We start from the raw sequence: 13357 nt of genomic DNA on the forward strand, positions 1-13357 counted from the left end.
ATTTTTCATTTCTCTCAATTTACAGTTTGAATATAGAAGTTTTGTTTTTGGCTTTAACCCCAATTTTACAAGGGGGCGGGGCTTTAAACCCATTGGCTAAGGACATGATTGACATCAGGTGACAGAGGTTATGGTGACATCATTCGAACTCCACAACAGTGTCTGTTGTTTATGCCGCCTGAAAAATCTCTCCTCTGATGTGCCAAACATCGGAAGAACGTTATCACCACAACAGAGGAGGGATCACAGTTTTTAATTATTTCTTCAAATTAACACATTTTTTAAAATGTTCAATATTTCTTTAAAGTACTTTTGAGTTCAAACTTTTTTTAAATTTCCAATTTTTAAAACAAATTCCAGTCTGTTTTTTTTCTTTATTTTAAGCTGATCCGGATTGGACTCTTTTGATGTTAGGGAACATCCCATGTACAACGTGGCATTCCTCCATTTAAAGCGTCGTCATGATATTGGCATCTGCCGACTCGATTACTGGAAAGTCCCCACAAGCTGCAGCTTGTTCTTACATCTGAAGGAAGATGTGTTTACATGCCGAGTTAATTATTTGTGTCAATCAATCCGTTCTGCCACTTAAACACTTCCACTAGCCGCATAATCATTCAGACACTTTAACCGTAAAAGGTCGCATTAGAAAACTGAATTAAAAGTGGAGCCCAGGGTAACTTCCTGTTGAAAAGCGTCCTGCTTTTCAAGCTTCTTTTTCTCCAAGTTAAGGTGCAAATTCCTGGATGATGATTTGTAGCAAACAAATATTTTCTTAAAGCACCATTGCAGTGAGTTGATATGATAATGTGACGTATGTAATAGTTCAGTTTTAATGGCAGCAACATCATTGTCTGAAACCAAGCTTTTTCCTTCAATCTGGAGGTGCATCCAGATGGAATGCTCTGGGCTCCTGTCCTAATGAAGTTGATGCTCCTGGATTTGTGACACAGATTCTTCCAGTTGCTGGCTTGAGCTCGTCTTGGAGAATTTACAGGAAACTCCAGAACACAGGACCCACCCTGGCTTCTCTTTTCAGTTTCATGTTATTAAACATGGCTTGGCTTTATCTCTATGCTAACATGTTGGGTATCTTAAAGAATTAAACTGTACCTTTTGAAGAGGAAAACAGTTTGCATATGTGGCGTTTAACAACTTTTGTCTGGAATGTAACTGAACAGAGAGTATTTCAATGTTTGCACAAACATCATTGCCTCTACAGAAACAATTAAAATAAGTTAGAGATAATTCCTATTATTTTTTCTTGTTTTCTTAAGCTTTTTTTTAACTCTTTAACATTGGAGTTTTAGCTCCACTGTTTATGTTCTTGGAATTACTGTGTCTCTTCTTTAAACAATTGACGCAATCCCAACAGATTCTGAGTAACAAATTGCCCTTACAGGAGGATATGGGCTGTGTAAACTTATATGGGGTGACATAGGTGCATGTGCAGGAAATATCAAGAACGTGCACCACTCATTGATCCTGTAGTGTGAAAATGTTCATGCACATTTTCTCTATAGGGATGCTGAGCAACAGGTCGTGGTGAACAGTTATACATGTTAGGGTGAAGTAGGTGAGACTGAGGCGTGTCATGTGTACGGCCCTCAATCCAGATGCTTGACTTTCAGAAATGAGGCAATTGGACAACAGAGTGTAGTTTGTGTGGGCATCTTGCAGATGTCGTATGGACACATATCCCTTGCAGCATCAGTCTGTGCTGCATTTGTGTGCAGTCAGTAAGGAGAAAGTACTCGCACCTTACTAATGTGTGGCATAAGGGCACCGTACAACAACATCAGCTAACTGTCACAAGTGTGTGCAACCAACCTTATTACTCCACGATACACAAACCAGACGCACAACAATGGTACGTTCCATTTTCATTCTGTCCCTTGAGGTGGACGTACTAGTCTCAAGGAGACTGCAGGACAACACCCCGTAACATGCAGCCACTACCCTCATGGCCCGGACAACCCAAACACCATGCAGAAACCTGAGATTCGAGTTTTGGGATGTGTTAACAATGTTTGCTCTAGTGGACACTAGGTTTTGAGGAAATGTAAACATCCCTGAGATTTTTTTGTCTAATGTGAGCGGTCTTTAAATATTTTTCAAATAAATGAAGCTCATTCTATTTTTCGTCTACCTCCAATTACAAGAAGAGATTTTTTTTTTTTTTTTTTTTAGTTATTGCAGTGTCTTGAGAGAGGGAGAAAAAAACTTTTTTCTTGTTCTTTTTCCTTTGTAGCACAGCCCTGGGGATTCGCTCATTACTCGCCCTGATTGCACATTTAAGTTCCAGAAAGCGCTCATTTAATTTAGGTTGAAACCAACATAAAGCCTCCCACACGGATAAAATGGCCAGCACACGTCCAGAACATTTAAAGAAACCGCTGATGTAGTATGTGATGCACCGGGCGGCCGTGGCGCAGCGGTAGGGCGGTCGACCCATGATCGTAAGATTGCAGGTTCAATTCCCGCCTTGCACGCCCATGAGTCGAAGTGTCCTTGGTCAAGACACTGAACCCCACCTTGCCTCTGGTGGTAGGCAGGCGCCTGTGTTTGGCAGCGGAGGGGCCACCAGTGTGTGAATATGTGTGTGACTGGGTGAATGGGTCTGTGACTGTGAAGCGCTTTGTCCTTGTAGGAAGAAAGGCGCTATATAAGTATACGCCATTTACCAAATATGTGTTTGAATAAAAAATTTTGGAGGCTCTCTTGTGACGCAGTGGAGCCGTTTTTAAGCATGCTGTTTGACAATTCTTTTGAATTTAAGGGGAGGATAAATATTTATGTATCTTATCCTTCGTCTGTAATCAGGGAGCGTCCTCCCCTTGTTCAACAACCAAGAGAAAACTGTTAAGGAGGTTAGATAGAGTGCAGCGACATGATTACATCTCCTTATTACCTTTGCTTAAAGCATAAAAAGCACCACAAAAATGCTTGTTTGGGGGTTGGAGACTCTGTCAGTTAACATCTGCTATACGAAGGTGTGTGCATGCATGGGTGTGTGTGTGTGTGTGTGTGTGTGTATGTGTGCACATCAGGATGCTGTTAATACAGTTCCACCATTATGCAGATTAGCCCCATTCCCCTGAGTGCACCTTTACCATTTAGAGCTTTCAGTCACTTGACAGCTTTATGAGAGTTGAGGCAGACTCACACACACGCGCATGTACGTGACATGTCTTCACATCCATCTGTTTTCTCAAGAACTTCCTGGACACATGAAAATCTCATCTCAAGCTCAACGCCTGGATGACTCCTGGTTCACGGACTGCTTGCGACAATCTTCGGCGCCGCATTTGTTCATGCCACTGCACTTTGAGACGCTGGTTTGTGTGTAAGGTGCAAAGGAGTAATTGAGTGAGGGAGTGATTACATTTCAGTTTTGTCTGTTGATTGCATTTAAGCAGCAGCAACAGCCCTTGTTTTAATCACAATCTTGAGATCGATACTCTGGCAGCAGAGATGTGAGCTTTTGTGCAGAAAAAGGATCAGTCCACAGCAGATTTTCCTTGAACACGTTCTCTGTGTCAGTGTGCTGCAGTATTTACATTATGGACTGTGTGCAGCTACAATTATCTCTCTGTGTACCTTGTAGCTGCCAGCCAACACCGGTCAATAAATCCTGAGCTTCTGCTGTACTGGAATAACCTTTCATCATTTATACCAAACAGGCTGCCTCAGGGTTTACTGAGATATTAAGGCATTTCAGAGCAGAGAGTGCTCACCAACCAAGAATCCACCTCTCAGCAGCTTCCCCCGTGTATCTCTTTGACACTTCATATATAAAAGAATTTACAGGATCTGTCAAAACCTGAAATATGCATTAGAGCAGGCTAACACAAACAGGTGAAATTGTTTAGCATGTCATTGCTGGCTATGCTTTGAGCCTTCAAAAAAGCAGACAAATCCACTTTAACATCTTCTGTATCTGATATTCTCTTTGCATCCTCATTACATGCATTTTAATGAAGAACATTATCCTCAAAGCAAAGCATGTATGCAAACTCGCTTCCCATGGCCTCTAAATTATTTTTTTATGATGTGACCTGACTTTGAGCAGATACCTGCTGGCGATTCTGTTTTGAGTTAATGACCCCAGACCTGCTGTCAGATTAATGCTCCATCATTAGTCAGTGCTAATCAACCTGTTGAAGCTTTATGCTAATTCTGCTGCCTCCATCAATGTCACCTCTGACAGTCTGCTGTCAGAGAAATGCAAAGCACCTCAAAGCAGCTAACCCAGTTTTATAGGAGAAAAAACAAGGACAAGACTTGTTAAACTCTGGAAATAAAGAGGACATTTTCCAACTTTCAAACTAAGTTTTAAGGTTGTAGAAAACCATAAATTAACAACTTTTTAACATTAAATTCCCAACAAAAGTTCGAAAATGGAGAATTGAATAGCAACAATTTCAGGATTGTTTATTTAATCCTAGAGAACCCACAAGGTAAGATTAGGCTTTTGTTGTTTTACTCATTTTTTGCTTTTCTTTAGCTTTTTTAGCAGCTGTTAATTTTTTATTTGTTTTATTTCTATTTTTTCTTTTCTTTATTTTACATTTTTTGTTCACTCATACTGTAATTATTTTAGTTTATTGATTTATTTTGTTTCAAACTTAAATTTGTATTTTTTTTGTTTTTGTTGTCTGCTGCTAGAAATGGTATTGATTTAGTTATATTTATTTGTCAATTTAATTTTTCTGTTTTTTTGGCTGCTCATATTTTTTTCTAATTTTATATTATATGTACAGTATTTATTAATATACATTTCAAGTTTTCATATATATATATAAAATTCCATTTTTTTGTCGCTAATAATTGCTTCTACCCAAAGTGAAAAAACAGAACTTATTGTTACATTAATTTTAAAAACTCAGCAGAAAATGAATAATTGTGAACTGTAATAAATTTAGTAGAAATCTATTTATTACTGTCAGTGGTTCCATATTAAAAACATGATTTAGCTCTAAGGCCACCTAATTATCTTCAGGTCAGAGAATTTAATCAGAATTCGTCCTTATTAGTTCTGCCAATATTTTAATATTTCTCTGTTCTAAAGATAACTTAGACGATACATTTTTTTTCATTTTTGGGGGGGGAACAAAGTCATAAAACAAAATGACAGCTTCAGTGATTAAAAAAACCCTCAATGGCTTCATGTGCAGCAACAGCTAATAACACAACAATTATAGATGAAAATGACAACTCTCACAGTGAGTGAGACATTAGTAAATTTCTACTGCGTCACCTCAATTAACCTCACAGCTTGTAACAGTATGAGCCTTAAAGAGAGTCAGCCTCTTACGTCAAGATATCGGAATTTATTAAAGTGTCAGTCGACTCAAAAAAAATATAATAAAAACCTACAAAATACCTCCATTTTTTAATGCATTTTCTGCTACTTTAGATTCTTCTTCTGCAAGTTTGCAAACTTAAAAGTCTGAGTTCAAAAAGAAAAAAAAGTATTTCAGCAGAACAATGCTTGCTTGGAAGTTTGCTTTCACAGGGAAGCAGAGGGTTGCGTCTCCACGCTGTGCAGGTGTGTCAACATTTTGGGCTTTGTGTGGGTTTCCCTGTGACGCATGTTACTGCAGATTATGTGTTGCTCCATTGCAGTGGGACTTTGCTTCAGTCTGACATGGTAGCCCCACCCAGCAAAGTAGAGGAGAGGATTTGGCAGATGGGATGTCAAATAATGATTTTACAAGTGTACAAACAAGCAGGTAGTGTGCCCCAAACCAACCTCAGATCAGCTTAAGTGATGAGTTGTCTCTTCATTGATGCACTCATCTCAGCTGTATTTGATTGTCTTCTTCATCATTTCTGTTATCCTCATTCTGGATAAAAAATTCTGACGTCCTCGTGGATTTAAAGATGTTTAATTATTGATGGTGCTTCTTGCCACAAGCTTTGCCCCTTATATTTCCTGAAATTGGGTTTTCACCAGCTGCCCTGCTTTTGACAGTATTGCCTCTTGAATAGAGTCTGTTTGCTGCAGTTCACTGCTTGGATGTGGAGGAAAAGTAGCGCCTCGCCGCATCAAAAAAAAAAAAAAAAAAACAGCAGAAAAATAATCTTTAGGAAGTAATATTTTAATAGGGGAAAACTTGGATTAGTTTTTATCGAAGTTCTGCACACAGCTGCCGCTTAATTAATCTATATAAAAATAGGGATATGGTGTACATGAGATGTTGGGAGTGCAAACACAAGAGAGAGCTCTGTAATTAACAAAACTCAAGTCTGACTGTTTCCAAATACAGTTCAGCCTCTGCTGAAACAAAAAACAACAACTTTGTTTTGTTCTGCATGAAGAATTGACAGCTTTTTATGGTCTGAGCTTGTTTTTTTAGCTTCACAGTTGTTGCAATTTTGGCCTTGTGTCCATAAACCCTTTCTAAAAATGAGCAAAGGGGAAACAAGCTATAGAAAGGTCAGATGAGCTCACCTGTCACTCAAAAGATTGCATAAAATGAGAATGAACCCCCACTACAGTTGACAGAATCCAGTCTCAGAGGCAAAACCTGAACATTTCTTCCATCTATGTGGTAGTTCTAGTTTATTAAGCTAGTTACATGCATTCTAAAGCTGTGATTTTTTTTAAATCTATTTCTTTGTGGGACAGTTTAGTTCCTTTAACAAGAACTACTGAAACTGCATAAAGCAAAAGACTGTTCAGGTCAAAACCATTTTTGCATCTCAGGTTTTTTGTCCCCTACGTTGTGTTCACACTGAATGCAACTTGCAGGACAGGACATTTGCAAGGAAGGTGGGACCTAGGACCATCTGTCCCCTGCCTCTTCCCTGGTGGGGGGTACGGGCCCCTTTGCAACGGCGGCTGTGTCCCTGGGGTGCTGGCTTCCTGGGCCCGGCGGTGCTCTCTCCGCGCGGTGGGGGGGTTCACATTACATCTGAGCCGGGGGTGTTCGTGTCCCTGGGGGGTGGGTTCTGGTCCTTGCTCCTAAGTGCTGGGCCCCGCCAAATTTCCAACTGTGGCCGAGCCTGGTCGGGCCATATTTACAACACCCCTTGTGGGCCCTCTTTTTTCCCCGGAGTTCCCCCCTCCTGGGCGGGGGCGGCGGGCCCCTGCCTCGCTCCTCCCTGGACCAACCGTGGGCCGGGCGGATGGCTGCCTGGAGTGCGGAGTGGGTCTCCCTTGGGGGGTCCTGGCCCGTACCTGGGGTTGGGGCGGGGGGATGCCCGGAACTCCTGGGTGGTGGTGGGGTGCTCGTCTGGGGCTGTGGGCGTCCTTCTCCGGTGGGGCCCTGCGTTGGGTTCTCCCGGCGCGGCGGGGGGGCTGCTCTCCTGGTTGGGCTGGGGCGGCGCCCTCTTTCCCTCCGTGCCTCCCTGCTCTCTGGCTCTGGGGGCCTTGCGGCGGCCCTGCTGGCCCTGGCCTGGGTGGCGGGCTTGGTCGCCCGGGCGGCGGTTGTTCCCTGCCGGTTCCCGTGTGGTGTTGGGGGGAATCCGGCTGCCGCTGCTGGTGCGGTGGGGGTCTTGGGGTGGGGATGGCTGGGCACTCTCCCTCCTTCTTTTCACGTTCCACCATCCATTTTAGAAGAACATAAACACTCACCTGAGCACAGGTGTTAGCTCAACAGACTGAATGACTGAAATATTTCACACTAGTTGGTTTTAAGGCATAAGTATGCGTGTGAACACTATCTGTTTTGTGTACATGTCGACAGGTGGACATTTTTGCAACTAACAGGTGTGTTTATAACATTTGAGTGTGTGTGTGGACAGGCTCCGCCCTTTTTTTTTTTGTTTTTTTTTTTTACATTTGAACCTTACCATAATGATTAACAACCAGTAAACTTGTTGCTTTATGCTGCTTCATGGTCTTATCCCCCTTCCCCTCCTATTATCACCCCCTACCCCCCCTCTCTCTAACGTCCCTCTTTCTTCTTCCCCTCTTTCCTTTTCCGTCCGGTCCAACACCAAAGATTTTCAGACATGTTTGAAATTAATAAAGTTTGGCCTCAATTACAAAAGGGGTTTATTCAGACATACCTTTGGTTTGTCTGAAGATTAATAACCCCTCTTGTTAAAGTAAAATATGTCCAACCCAAGAGGCCCTCAGCTCTCATCTGTCTGCATAGCTGTTGGACAGGACAAGTTAAAAAAAAAAAAAAACAACTTGCAGGACAGGGATGGCCTGTTTCAATGTTAATACAGACATGATCAGATACAGTCAATACAGACATGATCAGAGGTCCTGTTGTGCGATTTGACTGTAGGGCACAGCAATCTGCTGACTGGGCGTTTCTGGCGGGACAGCAAAAATTTGATGACAGTATCTGAACTTTGGTGAAGAATTTCACGTCAACCTATCAGGTACTCAGCTTTGGCCTGTGACGTGTTGATGATGAACCGTAATCTGCAGGTGGAGTCCAAAACCAACATTGGCAAGAATCTGATTGTTTTCCTATTGAATTTGCGTTATTTCTATGGAGACAATAATATACCATGTCCTATAATTTTTTTCTTATTTTTATTATGACTAATGTGAGTCATCAAACTGGGTCACGCAGAGACAGAAGTAGCCGGATTAATGACACTTTTGTTGAGTTCTTCAAAATAAATAAACCTGATCTCTCAACATCATCCGAGTCTTTCATGCATTGACTTTATAACAGATATATAGTCAATGCTTCCATGTAGCGATGAGGCTAAGAAAAGGTTAACAGTAGCTTCTGCCGGACATGACACGAGCATCAAGTTTATGTACGGATTTTTTTTAAAGGGTCCAGCGAAGAATTTGCCATGCGTTTTGGCAGAAGGTTGCAGACGTGAATATGCCATGCCAATCGCATCTGCTGTGATTGCAGAATGAATGTGACTCTAGGATAGGAGGAGCTATGAGAAGTCGGAGGTGGGAACTCATGCTGTTGACTGAACATCCTTAAGGTACAGCATTCAAAGCAGAAGATTCATTTAAAACCTCTTTCCACTTTTTCTCAAATAAAAAAACACTGGCACACAATAACTGGCAGTCCACTGTGTAACACTGAACCGCAGAAGAAAACACTAGTTTGACATTAAACAATGTCGACAACTGGTAACTGCACAACTCTTGCACAACTTCCAGCACAGCAAGTAAGCAAAGTTAGTGTCATTGATTGGAGAATTTTCTTGACTCAAAGCATATGGGAGACCATCAGCAGGTGTTTGTCACCACCACCCAAAAGCATTAATGCATTTATGTAGCTTCAAAATTCCCAACAAATTGTAGATAAGTGGAACCAAAACTTGGAATTTGATACAGGCACAGAATAAAAACAAAAGCCAAGCAAAACATGTGAAGTGTCATAAAAACAATTTGGAGATGTCTGACAGTCGGCTCAAACAATCATTCGGAAGCTGTGATTTAACCAGAACTTGGTGACAGTATCCAGTAGAAATAATAATTAAAAAAAATCATTTTAAAAGATTAAACCTGAGGTGGAACTGTCAGACCCTGACAGCATCCCGGCATAAACAAAGCATTTGTGAGGGACAGCCCATTGAGTCCTTTAGCAGTTCCTGTGGAGCTGCAGAAGGGTTTGCTCCACCGCCTGTGAGGACACTCCCCGCGTGCTGCTTGTCTTTCACCACATTTCCTGGAAATCCAAACTGTATTGTGTGTCAAAACTCAAGGATGTGACAGAAATTCCCATCAACCAAAGTCAAGGGTTGAGTTTAGTCCACATTTCAATTGAAAGTGGGTTCACTGTTGTGCTCTGTTGTTGTTGAGGAGGAGCATGGGAGGTCTGAGGGAGGCAGTAAGACCCAGAGGAGGACCGGCAATAGAGAGCGAGGGAGAGGTGGGAGGAGAGAGGAGGGAGGAGGAGGGACTGCGCTCAGCTCTGCGCTGCAGCTCGTGGTGCCGGAGCTCCAGTGTGCGCCTCAGCCTGTCAGTGCGAGCGAGCGAGCACACCGGTGCGCCGCCACCGCGTGTCTGTGTGAATGTGTGCGTGAATCCAGCGCTCTCTCTGTGTACGACAGGTGGAGATGACATGACCGCAATCGAAAGGAAGAAGGCAAAGGACCTGTAAGAGCCTCACACGTGTCAACACACTCACCTTTGCTTTTCACCTGCATTCCCTCGCACACACCCCTTTGAATTCCTGCACTCCCTCTGGATAAGATGTTTTTTTTCACAGGACTTTATCACTCAGACTTTCAGCAGCTGCCTTCATGTGCACATGGCAGAAAACACTCAGAGGTGCAAAGACGGTCATACTGTTGTTTCTGATGCCTGCAGACGCGGTCAGCAAGTACTTCTGCGCCCCGAGGAGAGTTTGGCTCCATCCCCGAGCACCAGGCAACCCGCCACCTTGTCCGAACATCTCCAGGTAAGAGGATGCTCTGTGCTCCATGCTCTTTTTCTCCTGTCCATCTCTTCCTCTTCTTCCTCTCCATTCTCTGATCTCCACTTTGAAAAACTTCAGACAGAGGTAAGTTTCTATGCTTCCTTCTGCTCCCTCAATCTTCTGTTTGTGATTGGATCCCCTTCACATACTAAAGTGTCCTTGAGCAAAACAATGAACGGCACATTGACACACACCCATGGTTGTGTTGCTGTAATGACAACTGTGTGCAAACTGAGCTTTTCCGAAGGATCCAGATGAGTTTAAAATGAACTCTAAAAGTCTGAACCCTTCACTCTTTCTGCGTCCATGAGATAAAAAAAAAAATAAAACAGCCGCTATCATGTAAAAAGAGGAAATGAAAGACTGAATTTCTTTCATTCTGCAGTGGAATCGTTTGTTTCTGGAGTCTTGCAACCGTGTTCTTCCCCTCTTAGTTCTTCTTTTTCAGTTGTGTGGTTTATGACAAGCTGATACCTGAAATGTTAAATTGCTGCGCTCTTGTAGCCTCAGTTGTATCATCCAGGAGTGCACGTGGATGTGTGTGTGTGCTTCTGATTTATGTTGCAAAGGGATTTAATGTTGGCATGGAAATAGAGAAAATATCTGATTGGATGTGAATGTTGACATGTTGAGCTCAGATCCAATTACCTGGAGATATAGTGTGTCTGCTCACAGTCACAGAGGCACACAAAGAAACACATCTACACACACTCACCTTCAATGCAGACATAAAACATTCATTGGATTGTTAGGAAAAACACTCGTCGACTGATCTATGCTCGTCTCTTTCAGTTAGAGGAACAACAACAAACTTGTACACGGTTCTGCGTCACGTTCTGCAGTGTGTGAGTTGTTGCTTTGTTTGTTCTTGAATGCCTCTACCGTGATAAAGATCACACATGCTCCTGTAAAATCAGGCCTCTCTGGATTTTATTCATGCAGATTGCGTATTTTTGTGCGTTACTGTAACTTCCTGCAGCCACATCACGCAGCGGAAAAGTCTCGCCTGACTGCATTCCTTTTTCTCACACCTTCTTCTAGTTCTTTGACAGCGGCTCATTGCTGAGGTGTCACCTACGTTGAACATTCTTCTGACTTATTTGCTGGTTAACATTCAGGTTTCAGAGAAATAGCAGCCACAGTGACCTGTATACACATTTTTGTAACCTTTTACAGTTCAGCACCTCAGTAGAGGTCACTGAAGTGTCTGTTGGCAGGTTGGTCTTCATTACTCCCTAGACGACTTTGAAACTTAAACCTTTGAACCTTCTTGTCCAAGTCAAATTATTTTCTTCTATGTTCTGATTGCACAATATATCGCAAATGTATCATTATAGCAAGATCAAGCTGTGCAATATTAATATCGCAAAAGACGGCAAAAATTGCAGTGTATGATTTCCTTAAATGTGCTACAGCAATCTTATGGCAGCTTGAAGCATTTAACTAATCAAAGAAATTCATTTATTCATTTGGCCAATCAGAGACACCCCTTCGCGTTGTTGACCAATCAGATGGAGCCCTTTTATGTTAGATGTTCGCTTCCTATGAAGACGAGGGTCAATTGGAGTATATTTTTTAACTGTTTCAGTGAAATGGAAATTATGTTTTTGGTTGTTTTGCTATCTGTTCATATAACGCAGGTTATATCGTCATCGCAATATTGTTCACTTATACCACATATCGCAAGTTTTCCTCATATCGTGCATCCCTAGTTCTGACCCCCCCCCCCACCAACTGAAAAATGTACAGTGATGTTTAAAGTGTTAGCCCCTGTCCTAGTTTTTCAATTGACAGTACACTTAAATGATAGATATGAAAGATAATCAAACAACATCTGATGCCACAAGTTCAAACCTGCCTCCTTCTCTGTAAAAGTAGTTCCTCTCTAATCTCAAAGTTTGGAGTATCTCACTTAAAAGCTTGTTTAGAAGTTAATCATGCAGCAGACAAACGTGATGCACATTCAAAAATGTGCTAAACGTGGTTTTTTGAGAGTGCATATAGCCTATAGTGTTCACACAGGACAAGGCGAGGGGCTACATTTTATTTTTTGCAAGTGTTTACTAGTGCATGTCTGCCATCTGCAGGTGGAAGAGGCTTGGTGTAATATGTCAAAGTGGTGCAAATCTCGCCAATACATTTCTCACTAGAAAATCGGAGTCCCTGATTGGTCAAAGTTCAACCAGGGTTTACCAGGTTTAGCTTACAATGTGTTTAATGGCTGCACATTTTGTACATACAGGCTGAGAATGGTTTTAAAAACGTGCGTAGCTGCGCGTGAACGCAAGAGTATGAACGCAGAATCCAGAGACTCGCTTTAACATGCATTTACATTGACTTTCCATTCGAAGTGGCCGCTTGAATGCAAATTGCCAAGGCCAGTGTGAATGTAGCTTCACACTGAGAGGTTTTGCGGCATAAACAGAAATTCAAGACTTTTACGGTCAGACCATCACACTACCGCCACAGTATTCAATAGTAGGACCATTTGAAGTAAAAATCCATGCTAGGTTTACATCAGTTGCATTTGGATCTTGAAGCCTCAGTCACATGGGGATGAATGGATGGATGGATGGATGGATGGATGGATGGATGGATGGATGGATGAGCATGTGCAGACTCATGGATGGATGGATGGATGGATGAGCATGTGCAGACTCATGGATTGATGGATGGATGAATGAATGGATGGATGGATGGGTGGATGGATGGATGACTGAGCATGTGCAGACTCATGGATTGATGGATGGGTGGATGGATGGATGCATGAGCATGTGCAGACTCATGGATTGATGGATGGATGGGTGGATGGATGGATGCATGAGCATGTGCAGACTCATGGATTGATAGATGGATGGATGGATGGATTGATGGATGGATGAGCATGTGCAACCTCATGGATTGATGGATGGATGGATGCATGAGCATGTGCAGACTCATGGATTGATGGATGGATGGATGGATGACTGAGCATGTGCAGACTCATGGATTGATGG

At 42.4% G+C, this 13357-nt stretch overlaps 1 protein-coding gene across 2 annotated transcripts in view; it reads left to right on the forward strand.

Moving 5' to 3' along the window:
• The window catches only part of pde2a (phosphodiesterase 2A), a 207863-nt gene that overhangs the window by 42699 nt on the left and 151807 nt on the right, over positions 1–13357 (forward strand). The window contains exons 1-2 of one of the 2 annotated variants that reach the window (XM_023961217.1): positions 9735–10039; positions 10253–10343. In XM_023961217.1, coding sequence (XP_023816985.1) covers positions 9750–10039; positions 10253–10343 — 381 coding nt within the window. In that variant the 5' untranslated portion in view covers positions 9735–9749. Of the gene's footprint in view, positions 1–9734; positions 10040–10252; positions 10344–13357 lie in introns of those variants that run through there. The other variant, XM_023961218.1, reaches the window with a different exon arrangement.

The sequence above is a fragment of the Oryzias latipes genome, chromosome 13 (genome assembly GCF_002234675.1).
Source record: "Oryzias latipes chromosome 13, ASM223467v1".
NCBI classification, from domain to species: Eukaryota; Metazoa; Chordata; class Actinopteri; order Beloniformes; family Adrianichthyidae; genus Oryzias; species Oryzias latipes.